Here is a 17,657-nt window from a genome sequence, read left to right as displayed (position 1 = left end):
AATAAAAGATAATTCTCGAGTCAACATGTTTCTTTAAAGCTTTTTCAGAATTTGAAAGTCCAGAGTGCCTTTGGATGGGAGAAGTCCCTCAAGGTACTTTAAGATTGTGAATGTTTTGGTCTGTATGCTTAAATGATCCTGGCTGTGAATCAGGTGTGAGAAGCAGATGTTATTTCATCGGGGTCTGAAGTGCATTGTCCTGCTTTCTGCTTCTGCCTCCTCCTTGGGAGTAAGACACCTTCTTGATGTGCTAAACCACTTACCCGTGCTGTGGGCAGGAGCCCCAGTCTTGTGGGGAGTCCTCTCTTCCTTACCTTTCCATTACCAGGCAGGAGTGAGGCACGGCTGGCAGCTCCGGCTCCTCGGGGATGGCAGAGGCGCCAGCTGGAAAATATTTGCATTGTGATATTGTTTAAAAACTGAACTCTTCATGGGCTTTGTTGTATTAGTGGCTATACAAATACAGATTAAGGGAGTGCTCTTCTTCTGAATGCTATTCATTCATTCTTTTTTTCCTTTTTTTTTTTTCCCCTGCCTAAGCTTGACAGGGTGTTTCTGTGAGCTCTGCCTGTCCTGGCCGTGGGACTGAAGCTGCCCTGCCAATTGGCAGAGATGCACTGGTGTGATTTGTGTCACTTCCTAGTGAAGAGAGCTTGCACCAAATGCATGAGAAACTTGCTGAAACCCACTCCAGCCCTAGCAAAGAATTTACTGCTGAAATTTGGGCTTTTGGCAAAACAGACTAAAGCAACCCTTGAGAAGGAGTTTAAATCCAAGGGCAGTCTGGCATCTTGTGTTCCACTGGAGACCAAAGGAGGTGGTCACTGTGACTCTTCTGGACATAGAAGCCATGTTCTGTGGAGTGGACTAGCAGATGTCCTGCATGGACAGGAGTTTGGCCACCAAAGGCATATTTGTGATGTCTTAATTTCATTTACGTAGTCCAGCATGGAAATACTGGAGCTCTAAAGGGTTTCAGTTATCCAGGAAGGGTGGAGGTTTGAGTCACTGTTAACTCTGATTATCAGGGCTCTTCTGCTTAAAGAATAACTAAATTATTGAAGTAAGTTTTGTGCTTCTATTCCTGTGCTTAACTTTTTTTTTTTTTTTTTTCAAATTTCTTTTTTTTTTTCCTCAGACCCATCTAAATTGCTACTTAGAATCTGGCCTTTGGTAGGGTTTCTGTGTTTTTACTCCAGCTTGAGTGGATGGGCTGTATGCAAAGGGCTAGCGTGTACCCTTCTGTAGGACAAGATACTCCAGGTCTTCGTGGAATTTGAGGGCTTGAGAAACTGTGGTGACGTGCTGCATCCTGGGAGGAAGCCTGCCTGCTTTGGTACTTCCTTGTGCAGTACTTGGAAAGCAGTTGTGTGGTTTTTATTTTCTGAACCCCTATCCTGAGTCTCCTTCCTTCCCAGAAAGCTTTTCCTTCATTGCTGATGAATGTGAAAGTTTCATTTGTTGTTCCTCAATTTGGGTTTGATTTTTTTTTTTTGGGGGGGAAATATTGCAGTTTGTGTAACATGCTGAGACCTTACTGGGCTCCACATGTGGGGCTCAATTTACTTTTGCTAAAACTATTTTTGGTTTGACAGAAGAAATGTCAGTACCACATAGTATGAGCTGATGAATTGCTGTGTACTGTACATATCCTTGAGGCTGGGATCTCATCTGGGTGGTGGCATCTTGCCAAATACATTTCAGTTCTGTTACTTCATACTCTTTTGAAGGGCCTGTTACGTAGCCTGAGACAGCTACCACTGTGCTGGACTTCTGCTTAAGCTATTTGTGAACTGATATCGTGTTGCTTTGAGAACTATGTTGAAAGTTTAAGCTTCAGAATTCTGTCTGAATATTTCAGACCTTTCCCTTTACATTCTTCTAGTCCATAACCTGGACAAGATCCTTATTTACAGAAGAAAAATGTCTGGCACTTGGTATGGGGCACAAGAGGAGAGTGCTGCAGATTTTCATGCCGTGCCAAAATAGACAGTCAGTTTTGGTTTGATATTGCTTTATCATCAGTTTACTTGTACAGCTAATGGGAGAACACTTAAAAGAGAAAATATAAGTAAAAATCAAGCAAATACTGTAGCACAACTTTTGGCTCAAGATTTTCTGCAAGCATAATATATTATCACAGCTGTCCCTATAAAATGACTTTGTACCATTACAGTATTTTATGGAACAGCTGTAATAACATGATTTTGAATTTTTAATTTTTTTTTAAAGAGTGGTTCAGATTTTTGGTGGCTGAACGATATGCATGTGAAACCTGAAAGAGAATTAAATGTTTTTGATGATTTCTTAGATTTAAATGCATTCTTGCCTTTACTGTGATTCATGGTTTGTTTGAAAATGAGACAGGATCGGTCACTGTAAGCTCTTTCCTGAACCCCCAGAGGCAGCAGTCCCTGCTGTACATCACTGGGTAAAGCTGCAGGAGCTGCATTTTCACTGTTCGTGTGTGTGAGGTGTTCAATCCTGCCAGCACAGAACCGGGCAGCTGTCCTGTGCTTCCTGCTCACATGTCAAAAATCTCACGAAGAGCTGAAGGACACCCAAAGCTTAACCTTGATGGTTCAGTTACTAACTATAGGCTGGTGTGTGAAATCTGAGTGGCTTCTCCGTGGCCCAGCTCTGTGGGGAAGGCTTGGTGCGGGCTGGGTGCTGGAGCCGGGCTGCCCAGGAGCTGACAGGTGCTGACGCCAGTCCTGGGCACCAGCGTGTTGCTTTCTGGCCAATTTGTGGTTTATAAACCTAAAGTTCCTCCATGTAGCTATTGGAAAAGGGAGGATTTAGTTTCGCAGTAAGTCCGGTGTGTGGAGAAATTCAATCGGGCACTGAGCTGTGAAGAAAACAAAATATGTGTCCAGCTGCTTGACCACTGCTGCTGCTGCACATTGAACAAGCTGTTGGGAGTTGGTACGTGAGGAAGTGAAGGCTACATGGTCATAAGCCAAGAGGTTTTCCATCACACAGTTGTTTATTTTTATTTCAGGTTTTTCCTGATTCTGAACTACTCACTTTTGTTGCAGCCTGAACAATGATCTTCACAGTGTTAGGTGTGAGTGAGCCTAAAAGTTTGCAAGATCTTTTTAGAGAGCTGTCATAGAAAGCAAAAATGAGAACGATGCACACAGGGGTGATGCTGTAGTTTTCTGTGCTGCTGCCTGTGACTTGGTCTCTGAAGTAAGGGGCAGGAGTTGGTTATCATCCCCTTCCTGGTTAATTAGGAGGGTGAGAGGAGCTGAGCTGGTCCATGCACTTCTTGGTTACTGCCAGCAATAGTGAGATACTGGAATCTGGACTCCTGGATTTGGTTCCAGCTCAGAAAGGGAGCTTGTTCTCTTGGGCACAGGCTCCTTTTCCAACTGACATCACATTTCCAAACACATTCCTTCCCCACTGCCCTGCCCCCGCTTAGTTCTTGATCTTATTCCTGCTGCCCAGGGCTGCTCATTTGTAATCTCCTGGATATCTTGGTCCAGTTATAGCTCTTCTGCCCTGCTGCTCTACATAATTTCTCCATGCAATACTAAAACGTCAGAGAAGAAAAGATTTCCATGGCTTGTGTGCAAGATGTCTATCTGCCCCGTTCTAGGAAATAGCTGCATTTCTTTAAAGAATTAGCTTTAGGCAGAGAACTTGGACATGTCTTATAAGTCAGTGTTTGTGAAATACATAAGCAGCAGAAACACGGGTCTTAAAATAAAAATAATAGCAAATTTAAAATGCAAATAAGTATTTTACTTATCCCTACTGGAAATAAATCTGTTGGTTATAGTCCCCCACCTACTGCGTGGGTGTCTGATAGGAGATTAGCAATACAGCTTTTCCTCTTGCTTGTCTCCCTTGCCTGGTGACATTTAACTCTTTAGGAACATTTTTATGTTGGGACTAGGACTATGACATTCACACAAGTTTGTTGCATTCTTTCCTTTATCCCTAACTTTTTCTCCACCTGTTACCTAGACAACACAGAGGAAGGAGCTACCTGAGATGATATCTTAACTGCGAAGAAAAAGGGTCAGAAGGGAGACTGAGTGCTCCTGCAGGCTGCCCTTGTTGCTAGCAGAGGGAGTTTGATGTGCTGTGAGCCTGAGGCAATGTGCTGTCATGGAAATGCCAGAGCCTTCAGGGAGCCTGCAGACTCAGGGCAGCATTTGCAGGTTGGGCTCCTGTGCATTGAGGGCTGTAGTAAGGCACCTTGGCTTTGTCCCTGCCTCTAGAGAGGGAAGATGAGCTCTCTTGCAAATACAGCCCATCTCTTGCTTCAGTGGCTCAGAATTCTGTTTGGATATAGGCTAGACAAGTATTAAATATTCTGTGGAGCTGACACTGCTCCTGCTTTTGTGACTTGCTGTGCCAAATGACTTTGCAAAACCATTATGGAACATGACTGACTGATTTCTGAAGTTCTCCAAGCACTTAAAATGTCACTCTGGTATTCTGAAACAGCAAGGAACTTCCATTTATTTTAATATTTAGTGGATTTAAAGTACTGTATTTTGAAACTTCTTCTCCGTTTCCTGAAGAAAATTTTGGAATCAAGGGTGAGAGTGTCTAGAGAAATACTGAATTCTAGAGCACTTCTTTCAGAACACAGGTCTGTTTGGTTTAGCACAGAGGATGTGGCTTTCCTGCAGCAGAGAAGAATGGCCACATCACTGGCCCAAAGAAAGGGTCCCTGCTGTATTTCTGTCTTGCTTGGAGGTGCCCTTCCAGGTGTGGAGTCAGTGGATATTCAGCCAGCAGGACAGGGTGTGACAAGGTACTGAGGGCCCACAGCTGTCAGATGGAAGTGCCCAGTCAGTCTCTGAGCTGGGATGTGAATGTCAGCATAAGATAGAAATTTTAGATGGAACAGCCTTAAAACAAATGACAAATCTAAGTATGAACATGCTGGTCTTGTCACCTGTTCAAAGCCTGGAAGAAGGGCAGGTTCATTCATGACCCCTGCATTAGAACACTGAATTAAATATCAAGAAACCAATCCCGTGGCATGAGAACTCCATTTTATACAAGTTTAATTTGGAGCTGCAAGAACCAAAGTCTTGCATCAAATCTTAAACCAAATGCATGACAACTTCTGTCTTGAATTCTTACTTTGTTTTCTTGAAAACTATTTGCTGAATTAACGGAATGTTTTGGCCAATTTAGCAAAATAAAAAAAAAAAGAAGTTTGTTCTTGCTGATTAGGAAACAGCAGTGTGGTTGTTTTAGTGCTAGCTAATTTAACTCCAGAGTCCAGAAATATCTGTCTATTAATGTTATGCTTGAATGCTTTTGGCTCAGTTATCTTTGTATCCACTGCTGTGAAGTTTTCTGTAGCGCTTTGATGCTTTGTTGTAGTGGGATTTGGGATGTACAGAAGCCAAGACTGTGCTATTTATCCACAAGCTGGGTCTTCCTCCTCACTTTTCATTTCAAAGGTTTCCTTCTAGGCAAGGCAGAAATATTTTTTCTCTTTTTTTCTTTTCCCCTCTTGCAACTGTGGTTGGATTTGCTTTTCAAAAAAGATGGATCCTGATTTTGCCAGTTTTTCTGTACACGTTTTTAGGGAGGGGCTGCTGCAGAGAAGGGCGTAAGTTTGTCTGTCAGAGTATAGCAGTATCTTCATGTCACTTCATTTGCTACTGCAAAGTTCACCTTTTGATCACAGAATATTTATCAATTGGAAAAAAATTAAGATAAAAATGTCTTCAGGATTATTTACCAGGGTGCTTACACCAGCATTTGCTTGTTTGTTTTCCTTGGTCCATATCCATGTGGTGTAGACTTTTTTGTTATTAAGCATTCTTCCATAGGAATTTGTGGGGAATAGAGCAGATTTTAGAAATGGATCTTGACTTTCTATTATTGGAGATTTTTTTCTGTTTTTTTGCTCCTTTCTGCTTCTGGTACAACCCAGACTGCAAATAATCTATTTGAGGTGCATGTGTGGTTGGCATGTTGTAGTCATCTGAGTTCCCTTGGCTTAAATAAGCCACAACTCATCATTGCTACATACTAACAAATTATATGAAAACAAAATTACAAGATGAAACCACTAAATCAGGAATATAGTGAGGAAGAACCACTCAAGGGGATTGCAATTGCATGAACTGCTGTTGTTCTTGCAGTGTTTTCCCACATGGATTTAATCTCAAATGTTATGAATTCCTGTATGATAGAGAGGAGGCATTGGAGGCATTTGCTTGCTTTTTTTTTTTTTTTATAATTCCATTTATGTCAATTGAGCCTTCCAAAAGAATTTATGATGCTCATTAAAAGCAGACCACAGTACTATTTTCTTATTTTGAGCTGTGCTATATTTAATACACACTTAGAGGTATATTGCTGATGTCTTTTTTTAAAGAACCCAACATGAACAATGGTATAAATCTACCATCTAGTTAAGTGTCTGGCAATGTAGAAACTGCTGTTTGCAAGCTGTGTTACTATCTTGGCTTGAGGTAATGTAATATGCTGTAGCTATTGAGAGATGCCCCCCAAAAAAGTGAAAGCTCAATGTAAACATGGCCTGAAGTGCAACTCAAACCCCTCCATGGGGCTGGGCGCGTCAGGCCAGCCCGTGCCGAGCTTTGAGGAAGCGAACGGCGTGGAATTCTTTGTTCAAATCCTTTAGCTCCTTAGAGTAAATAGGTTTATGGCTTACAAACGTTCATCTGAGTAAAAGTTACCCTTCTTGGGGCCTACATAAGACGCGGTTTGGCCGATGTCCAGCGCCGCTAATCCCGGTCTCCGCGTGCTCCGGTGTGTCAGGCTGGCTTTGCACAGGTTGTGCTGCCCACTGGGCAGGTCTCCTGCCCAAACAGCTCCTGTGCTCATCCACCTCTCCGAGGGCAGCAGTAAAATGTGAACTATAAACTGCTGCTCCTTGGAATGCGTTCGTGTATAATCCTCGCGACATAAGCTGCGGGATTTGTTTTGCTTTAAGGTATGCGGGGGGAATAGTTAGGGTCAGCTATATCGAGGTGACCCAGTGAGATGACTGACCACTAAAATAAATGCAAACATAGGAAAAGCTTCAACTCATCTGCTCAAACTCCATCTGTTCTGAGCCAGCTCTAGTTAAGGCATATGATCTGTTGATGGGAAATTCAAAATCAGGCTGAAAAAATGTGAAACCCTTAGACATGAAGGGTGGCTGCACAAGCTATAATTAGTGATGATTTTTCTTTTTTTTTTTTTTAATATTGCTTCCTTGTCTTGTTTGGAACTGGGTAATTTGTCTGTGGTGACTAAAACTGGAATTTAGAGGGGTATAAACTGTGCCTGGTATGAACTGCACAGAGAATCATTTACAGAAGCACCAGCAATTCCAGGGAGAGTAGAAGAGGACTACTGGGTGCTGGCAGTTCTGCACAGCTGGTTTTGGTTCAATCAAGCTAGATTGCTTGGGATCAGCTCCTTGGAAGCCTTTCTTCCATTGGCTTTGCACAGTACTTAAAATGCAGTAATCCCCTGCTGAGTCTGCTCAAAGCTTGAGCAGCAGTGCAAGTTCAGAATTAAAAAGCATCTTTAAATAGATAAATGCATGACTAGGTTTAGCCAAACTTTTCTCACAGAGTGGTCTAATGCAAGTGCTTGGTTTCAAGGAGCAGGACATTCCTTGTAAACACTGCTGTGATATACCACAACATGCTAGGTTGTTTAGAAATACACTAAATGTGTTAAAATAATGTTACAGCTTTGCACGAAGTTGTTTGTTTTCTTTTCAGTTTTTGTAGAGAGTTTCCCAAATGGAATGAGAACCATGTAGCTGAAGTTACAGTGGCTCTTTGTGTGAGCTGGGAGCCAGGTGAATGTACTTACAGATCTGCCATTCATCATTATTCTGGCAAAATAACACTGGACATACGTACCTGTAAAATTGTCTGTCTGGAATTAGGCAGAGAGCTGTATACCCATCTTGGCAGGGGAAGAGCTGAGGCTTCCCTGCAGGGATCCAGGGTAGCTTCCCCTGCTACCCTGATCTACATGGAGCCAAGTGGGAAGAGCTTCTTTGCAGACTGTTTGTGCAGGGGTCCTGTGGCCTCTTGTGGGGCTCCTTCCCTGCTGGTTGGAATACTTGAACATGAACAGCCTCTTGCACAGGCAAGGCAGGCAGGAGAAACCCTGGGACCACATTTCCTGACTCCAAGGGCAGAGGAGAGGCTGCTCATGCCCCAGACAGCTGCCTGCCACTGAAAGCTCCAGCTGTAAAGGCTGCAGTTTGTTGCAGTTGCAAGTTATTGAAAGTAGGGATTCTTCATGGAAAACCTGAACTATGAGCATCACTGTGACTCCACCTTTAATAACTTTAATGACTTTTATGTCATAATGAAGAGTGGCATGTGCTGAACAAACATCTCCATAACCTCATTCATTAAGAGGCGAATCTTTCAGAATCCAATATTATGTCTCAAAGTCAAGTAAACAGTACATTTTGGTGCAAACAGGCTGAGTTATGGAATTACTTACACTGGACCATAATCAGTTTGTGGGTGTGTATGTGTGACACAAAGGAGCAGACAGATGATGAAGCAGGCAGCACTGCTGACCTGACAAGAGTCTGAAAGCCATTTGGGCCACAGCATCAGGGAGTGCAATATAAACACTGATCAGATGAAAATTACAATAGAAAATTAGAATTTTGAAGGGGTAAGGGATCTCTTCAGAAAGAAACTAGCAGTGAGCCTCAGAGAGTGTATATAAACCACTTTCTCTGCCTTAGGGAAACAAAATTCCTGGTGTGGAGCTAGCAAGGGGAGGAAAATAGAAACAAGTGGGAATTTTTAGAGTGAGGTTTCTCTTTCAGTTCCCTTGTGCTCTATTTCTGTTCCCATATTGCACTTGAGAACCAGCAGTCACTGGGAGGCCAAGCATGTAGGTGCAGTTGATTGGCAAAAACTTGGCTCTGCTCCATTGAGCTGTTCTTGTTGGCAGCCCAGGTTTGGCTGAACACTACTGTCCTCAGGGACCCCCCTCCTCTGCACCTTTCATTTATAATTTTCTTTGGTTTGTTTTGAGTTTTTACCATAATCTATGGACGCTGGAAAAATTATTAGCAAGTCCTATTCTATTTTTATTAGCTATTCTCTTTGAAATGGGTGGCCAGGTGAGGTGGGGTGAACTTGTCCATTCTGACCCAGATATTTCTGATGTTCATTTAGCAACGGTGAAAAAGTTCCTGTGTGAAGAGGTGATTGTTACTAAGCTTTGTAATTGCCACTGTGGTGCTGAACATGTTTCTGAATCACTGTTTCATGGTTGATAGTGTAGGTGTCATGTTTGACAGATCTATGCGTGTGTGCTGTGACACTTCACTGAGAGCAGGTGGATACGGATGAACTCTCGTATCTGGGAGAAGACTTGGTTTGCTGCTTGTCTTCTGTGGATAAGCAGTGCTTAAACTCCATCCCACTCCAACACACAAACTCTGGGGGCTTGCAGCCTGTCATGAACCCCAGCAGAGCTGTGGAAGCAGCTCTTGGGTCAGTATTAGCTGTGTCACCTGCTGGGCTGGCTCCACTCCGCTGAGCAGAAAGGGGCTCCTCGGCTCGATGACTGATATGGGGCCAGCTCTCAGCTGGTGGTGAACCTCCAGGCACAGAATTAGTTTCATGGGTTTGAAGGGCCTGTTCACAAACTCACTGAGGGAAGAATTAAATTGTCAGAATGTACTGTGCTTCTTTAATGAGCTTGAAAATCTGTACATAAAATAACTACATCTAACTGAAACCAGGTAGCAGAATGACACTGCCCTATTTCTTCAGTTTGGTGAGGAAAAAAATCTAAGAATCATCAAGTTAATGTATTACTTAGGACAATTGGAAAAATGAAATTAAGATAAATTTAAATTCTGGTTTATTACAAGTGCCCTGCAGCACTTCTTACCTAATGAGCAGAACAAACTTCTGCTTTTTCCAAGTGCTGCCATAAACCACGTTATTTTCTAAGGTAAAAACTTTAAATAGATCTCCATAATGTGTGTATTCCAAACTAGATGTGTTTTTTGAGTCCTGCTTGTGTTGGAAAGTGAAGCCACAGATTTAAACAGTTAACTGTGGGTGTGGATTTATAATTCAGCTTTCAAAGACCTGGCCTTTGGCATCTTCCAGGGTGGCACCTCTGCTCTTGAGGCTGAGAGTTCCGCAGTCCTTCATCAGGGAACTCAACTGGGTGGCTTTAAGCAGCACAGGTGAAGATCTGCAGGATGCTGCTGTCCAGGTCAGGGACAACTGATCTGCTTCTGAGCAAGTGTGTGAACAGACCCAGGTTCCAGCCCACTGTTTTATAGCAGGCAGGTTGTATTTGTGCCCAGCTGCCCACATAAGTCTTGTCAGTGCTAATTTCAGCCATCCAATTTTAATTTGCTGTTGCATGTCTGCCAGAGCATTGCAGGAGGATGGGAGGGAGGATATTTTCCCTGATGACTGCTGTTGACATTTGCAGAATAAAAGTGAAGTCAGGCAGTTGTTTGTTGGAGGTTTTGGTTCCTGTAGCAGTTGTGAGCCAGCCGGGATCGCCCAGTGCCTGTCACCCAGCAGGGACATTCCCAGATGCAGCATGGGGAAAATTGCTCAAGCTGTGTTGCTGTTGAACTTTGTTTTTTAGATCAGGGACGTCAGGGAAACCAAAATGATCAATCTTCCTGTACAGTTTGGGGAAGCAAATGAGAAGAGATTGTATTCTTCTTTGCTACCCCCACAAAAAAAGGAAATAATTCAGGAAACGTTCACATACACGGGCAGGCTCAGGGAAACAATGACGTGGGAAGGGACTGATGGCTTTGTGTACAGAAAGCGTCTTGCAGCTTTGGTTTTCACTAATGGCAACTACTGCAGAAGCAAGGCAAAATTTGTGTTTACAGGGGGTGTGTGTGAAGGCTGATGTTTTGTATTCTGGTATCGTATGCCTGAGGTAAGAGCATCAGAATGATGTGTTTGCTGGTGTTCCTGAAAAGTACCTCTTCTCTGGCTGGATCCAGGCTCTGTATTAACAGCAATGAAAATAATTTCTTTCCTAGAAGGGTGGTCTTGAACTTGATTTTCACAAATTACCTGTGTTGTTATTTCAGCAATCTGCTGTATGCCAGGACCCCAAACCATCATCACTGTGTGCAAGTGAATAGTGGGGACACCTCCCATTGGGAAGGGGAGATTGAAGGGACAAAGAGAGTCTGAGTGAGCTGTGTTGGTGAGAACAGGAGCAGACAAGAGGGCAAAGATGATGCCAGCAATAAGCAGGAGGCAAGACTGGGAAAAAATGAGAGGTATTTGAGTAAATTGCAACATAAAAGATGTAGCGGAAGTTCCTGTGGAGAAGAGGAGGTGAAGCAGAACAGGGAAAGAAGTGGGAGGAGGAGGAGGCACTTCTGTGTTCAGTTAATAGCAACCCCAAAGAGAGATTTAATTGGAAACCTATTATAATTATCCACGGTTTTCCTCCCATGCATTTCAGGAATGTGTGTGGCAGGTAGTTTTCCTTTTGGCTGGGTTACTGATGCAGGGGGCACTGGGTTTCCAGCCAAGTGGCAGATTCGTGTATGTGTTTACCAGGCACTGAGCAAACACTTTAATAATGTCATTTGTCATGGGAGATGACTCTGCAAACTGATTTCAGGTTTTTCTGTAGCAGACGGGGAATGCATTCTGATTCTCCCCTGTCTAAAGCTGCTCATTTTAACTGTTGGAGCATGAGCTGTTGTCACCTGGCAGGAAGACATTGACCCTAGTTGGTGCTAGAGGAGACCTTGACCTCATTGGTATGACCCATGGAGGCTCCTTCTAAATCCCCTGGGGGACTTTCTAAGTAGGGAAGGGGGTGAATCTGCAGCTTGTACATTCTTTATGTCTGGAAGGATGAAAAACAACCTTGAAGAGTTCCTAAAATTTGTTTGAACTCAGTTGTCCTTTACCTTTTTGTGGGATGCCAGTGCCACGTGCTGGAGAGCTGCTTTGAATGTTGGTGCTCCTCCAGATGCTTCTCTGAGCGAGGCAGGCACCTTTATGCCATGGGCCAGGACACCTTCCACTGTCCCAGGTTGCTCTAAGCTGCGTCCAGCCTGATGTTGGACACTTCCAGGGATGGGGCAGCCTGTGCCAGCACCTCACCATCCTCAGTCTAAAACATTTCTCCTCTGTGTCCAACATAACCCTGCCCTGTTGCAGTTTAAAACCATTGCCCCTTGCCTGGCATGACAGACCCTGGTAAAAAGCCTCTCTCTGTCTTTCATGTCAGCCCCTTTTATACATTGAAAAGCTGCAGTAAGGTCTCTCTGGAGCCTGCTCTTCTCCAGGTTGCTCAACCTCAACTCTCTCAGCCTTTCTCTGTGGAAAGCTTTGGTTTTATTGTGTGTTTGTTTACCTTGTGAGTACTAAACCCTTAATAGACAGCTCTTACCTGTCAAGAGTCTTCTTGACTCTGTGCCATCAACTGATTTAAATCCCTTTGAAGGGAAGGTGCTGACAAACTCCTCTTGCTGTCTGTGTGCCAGAACTGCTTCCAGATCATTCAAGGACACTGAATGATAGAGGGAGATCTCTGTGTGTCCAGGTTCATCCTCCCAGAGCACGGGTGAGGCTGGTGAGCCTTTGGGGCCAGCCTGGTGGGCTCTAGGAGCTGTCAGAGCAATTTCTCCTGTCTCTGTCCAGAGCTTGGGAGGGAGGATGAACACTTACCAGAGGTGGCTCTAGTTTGACTTGGTGCACAACTGGTGAACACTGATGTAAAAAACACCCAACTTTTTCTGTCTTCTTTTTCACTTGTAGGTTTATTCTTCAGCCTAAAGGAGTGATTCATAATCAACTCTTAGAAAAACAGAGAATAGCTGAAGAGAAAATTAAAGAATTAGAGGTAAGTTTTTGGCAAGTGATGATGAAAGTAAAACATTTAAGGTCTACAAGATGCTCTTTGCTACATCTCTTGTTTTTATCTGTTACTTTTCATGCTGAAGGATTGTAACTAGATCAAACAGAAAGCCTGTTACAAGTAATCTACAAGTAACTCAAGGCACTTGGTTTCTTTCCTAGATCCACAAACTAGAAGGGGTTGATCACTCTGTGCCCCGGTATGAAAGCTGGGAGCGAGGCATTCAAATGATATTATTAAGAGCAAGGTCTAAAACAAGCAAAATTATGTTTATGTGGTTATTTGCAGCAGATAAGTGATGTAAAATATTAGCAGTGCTGTGGGTATTTAAAGGTTACACTGCAATTGCAGTAAGAACAATTGCACAAATTCATGGAAGAGAAATCCATTGAGAATTACCAAATATGTAGAAATGGCATCCTGCTCAGGAAGTCCCTGAGCTAAAAATGTCTGGAGGGTGGGAAAGTATGAGGAGGAAGCACCATGCAGGCCTGCCCTGTCCTTACTCTCTGCCCTTAAACATGTGCTTGGGACTGCTGTTGAAGAGCAGATCTGTGGGGTGATGGAACTTTGTTTTGACAGCATGGTCAGAACACTTCTGTGTTCTTGTGTTTATCTGGTTGGAGTATTCAAGGCATAGAAGGATATCTAGGAAATAAAAAGTAGTGTCTGCGCAAGTTCCAGTGTTCAAACAGGCTATCTAGTGAATCTTGACTATCTTCTTGTGGCTGCGTCTACAGCTTACAGCTCTTCTGAGGAGAAGTGCAAAATGTACTTTTCCAAGGCTGTTAGTGGGTGTTTTTTTATAATTCTCCTAAAATATTGTTAATACAAACCCCTGTTTCTTGGTCTTTGGGGAATGACAGAGAAAGCAAAGACCAAGTTTATGTCAAGCTGCTTTTCCCATCTGTTATTGTTTTGGAGAAAGTGGAGACCAAAAAAGTAGGGACAATCAGGAATAGGAGGTCTGTGTTTAAACCCACTCAGACCTGTGAGCAGAAGTTGAGTCTGTACTTTTTTTAATCCCTTCTTGAAACTCAGCCTGCCTGAGGAGCTGGTGGAGCAAGCCCATCCCCAGATGTTGTGTTGCTTGGAGTGCTGCCTGTGCCCAGCTCTAAGGGGGTTTGTGTTTCTTCCCATGAGAACTCTTTCTGCACAGGTCAAAGACAAGTGCTCTGTGGACAGGTTCTGTATCTAAGGGGGTGTGCAGGCAAGGCATAGCCATTTGTATGGTTATGTGGTAAAAACAGCTGTATCCTTGCTCCTTTGGAGCCATGCCAGATGCCAGTGGCTTTGTGCAAAGACAGCCCTGCAGCTGGAGCTGGAGGACTTCATGGCAGCACCTCTGGATTTGGGAGCAGGTGGAATGTGGCTGGCAGCACCTCTGGGTTTGGGAGCAGGTGGAATGTGGCTGGCAGACTGTTTATAAACTGCTCCTGGGGTCCCTTGCTGCCAGCTGCAGTGAGTTGTGGTCAACTTCTTGGCTACTGTGCCCTTCAGCTGTGCCATCTGGGTTTCTTCTTGTTCCTGGTGGGGAATTATCTTACCTCTTGAACTTCCCGATCACTGAGTTTAGCAAAATGGGTGGAATTTCCCACAAATTATAACCTTGCTGTTCTTACACAAAGCCTCAGAACTGGCTGCTTCACAAATGTGTTTTTCTGCTTCATTGCTGAGTCTCTGGTTATGGTTGTTGAGATGAAGTTTCAGCAGTAGTCTCAAAACTGAGACTGTCTCAAAAAGTGGTTGGAGTGGAAAGGTGGCTGCTACATGGGTTGGTTTTTCTTTTTAATCATGAGTAGGAGGGCTCAGAATGCCAACACTTTGAGAAGTTTGTGTTAAGTAAACATTCAAGTCCATCTTTTAACTGATCTCTTTCCAGCTGGCTGTGGCAGTTTTGTGAAGAGGGTTTTCCTTAGGCCTGGGATTCTCCATGGAAGAGGACAAACACTTAGGCTGAAACTGAGATTTCAGGGGAAATACCTGAGTCCAGCTCAGAGAGCACTTATCACAGGAGCAGGGGATTTTGCTGTCCTGAAAACAAGTTGTGACTGAAGCAGGAAAGAATGTAAAACTTTGTGACCTTGTGCTTCCACCGCATCGTTGTAAAATAAATATCCAGCCAAGAAAGGTTAAACATCTCTCCATTCATTATTAAAACTGGAAGGGTTTTAAAGCTTAGGTTTATATTTTACATTGTTAACTACCTTATGACTTACTCACATTTCTCACTTTGCACAGCTGAATCAGGCTGGTCAGAGTAATCCCCCAGTACCCTATGGTGTGGCTGATCTCATTACTCACATAGCTGAGCTTGAGGCAATTGTGCTTTGCTATGATGACATTATTGCCAGGGGATTGTGAAATGTGTATTTTTTGATACATTCCTGAATCTAAGAAATGCTCTCCCCAATACCTTGGTGCTGTTTGCAGAGGAGTTTGCAGAGGAGGGCTGGGTTCACTGCTGAGCTCTTCTGGAAATCCATCCAGCTGCATAGCAAGGAGATCTCCAGCTGCCTGTTCCTGAAAATGTGTCTTTAATTTGCTTCAGAGAGGTGTGAGCTGGTTTTGCTGACATTCACAGCTGCCAGTGAACTTTGAAAACTATGAGGAGTTTTGTCTCTCTTTTCCCTCTGACACTCTCCACTGCAGTACATGATTGCAGTCATTCCCTTTCCCTCACTTCTCTCGTGTGGGTTTCTCCACTGTTGAAGCAGTGCATTGTGTTTTTCAAGGCAGCATCACAAAATTGATGGGATGCTTCTGGTTTGGGCCTTCTTGCAGTAAGGACAGCCAGACCTGTCCTTGTAAAGGGCTGAGAAAATAAGGCTTGGCTGGGACACACATTTTGCTTGGTGAGAGGAACTGTGTTCTGAAAGTACCAAGGGGTCTGGGTGTGGATGAGGGGGCAGTTGGTTATTCTGCAGAAGTTGTTGGAAGAAAATCAAAGGTAGCTTTACCCTGCTTGTTAAAGCTGTATGTGGATGTGAATATATCTAAGAGTGTATATATATATAAATATATATATATATGTAAAAATCATGGTTTTGGTTGGAAAGGTTTGTATGACTTTAAAGATCATCTCACTCTACCCCTCTGCCATGGGCAGGGACACCTTCCACTAGACCAGGTCTCTCCAGGTATGGGGTAACCACAGCTTCTCTGGGCTACCTGTGCCAGGGCTTCACCACCCTCAGTTAGTGAAGAATTTCTATCTAATTTCCTCTCTTTCAGTTTGAACCTGTTGTTCCTTGTCCTGTCACTCCAGTTCTTGATGGAGAGTATCTCTCTGGCTTCCCTGTAGGCCCCTTCAGGTCCTGGAAGGTGCTATGATGTTTCCACACAACCTTCTCATCTGCAGCCTGAACAGCCCCAATGTTCTCAGCCTGCCAACTCCACATGCACCTGTGTGGCTTTCTGAACTTCACAACTTGTATCTAATCCTTTGGAATCCAAACACACTGCCCAGGCTTGCTGGCACAGTAGCTGTGCCTGCTGGCAGGCTGTGCCAACAGGGCTTACCCAAACCTCCAGAGTTTGGTGCCATTGGCTCCCTCACACACCGGCATGGGACACGTCCTGCTTAGCAGGATTGGATTTTTCCAGTCCTGATACTATCAAATTCTTGTTGTGTTTCATGGTACGAGGGGTATGTGTTAAATCTATTTTGAAAGCATTCTAAAGGGATGAGCACAGACTCTTTTTAGCTCAGCCATGTTTGTGCAGTATTAGGAGAAAAACCAAGTAATGTTTTTCTTCCCTTGTTTTTAAGGAAACATGATATGTGAGGGGTGGAACAATGCTTTGTTTCAGGAAATGTTATCCGTTTCCATTGTAGGGCTAGATGGATTCTGTTTTTAAATGTGGCATTTTAAAAAGAACAAACTCTATGATGTTATAAAGACATGGAAAATGGATTCTTCATTAGGGGTGGAGAAAGTGATTATCACTGTGTGCTTTCTCTGATAATATCTGATAGTCCCCTTCTCTCCTGCTATATTCAGCTTGTTTAGTTGTCAGGCGTTGTCAGACTAAATTGCTAAAAATAACAAATAAGGGGGAGGCTCTGCTGGGCAGCTCCGTCTGCTGTGTGCCACTGAATTTAGCTCCTTCGGGAAAAGGGCAAAAGCAACCTGCAGCTTTCTGGGGGAATTGGATTTTGGTTTTAAACTCTGACCACAAGATAGCTGTGTGCTTGTTTCCCAGGCAATTCTTTCACATGCCCGTGGGAGACTGAAAGTTTACTGCTGCTGAGATAAAGGGTTGGTTTGTTGGTTTTGCCTAGAGTAGAAAATATAGTCAAGAAAGCCGTACCTAAAGGCTTGATTTCTAATTCAGAAATCCTTCATGCGAGCCCTAAAACACCATGTCCAATTTCCCTTTCCCACGCAGAAAACATCTTTGCTCTCATTCCTGGTGGAGGAAGGAGCACTGTGCTCTCAAACACTGCTGTGCTCCATGTTTAAAGCCTCAGGTGATGTTTGCAAAGCTGGTGAAGTTACACAGTGACTGCACTGAAATGCCTGAAGGTGACCGCCGACTTCTTCTCCAGTATTGCCTAAGCACAGTCCTGCTTGTCCTGTGGCTTCCACTTCTCTAATCTGCTTTTTCTGGGAGCTTTAAAATGGCTTTGCTGCAGCCCTGAGGCAGAGTGGCGGAGCCCCCCGGTGATGAGTTTTCTCTGACAGTTGCCACAGCAGTGTTTTCTTCCCCTGTGGAAACAAAGATTTGTCAGGTGAGGTGTGGCTGGGGAGAAGCACTGGAGCCTGGGGCAGGTATGGCTGGGATGGACCTGC

The 17,657-nt window shown here is 43.8% G+C and overlaps 1 protein-coding gene across 1 annotated transcript in view; it reads left to right on the top strand.

Annotated features, from left to right (window-relative positions):
- The window catches only part of PFDN1 (prefoldin subunit 1), a 30,899-nt gene that overhangs the window by 2,298 nt on the left and 10,944 nt on the right, over nucleotides 1-17,657 (top strand). Inside the window, exon 3 of the mRNA XM_021531876.2 lies at nucleotides 12,762-12,846. Within this exon, the coding sequence (XP_021387551.1) occupies nucleotides 12,762-12,846 (85 nt within the window). The remainder of the gene's footprint in view (nucleotides 1-12,761; nucleotides 12,847-17,657) is intronic.

This window comes from Lonchura striata, chromosome 15 (genome assembly GCF_046129695.1).
Source record: "Lonchura striata isolate bLonStr1 chromosome 15, bLonStr1.mat, whole genome shotgun sequence".
Lineage (NCBI taxonomy): Eukaryota > Metazoa > Chordata > Aves > Passeriformes > Estrildidae > Lonchura > Lonchura striata.
Note: the sequence above shows the minus strand (reverse complement) of the source record. Positions and strands in the feature narration are given on the sequence as shown.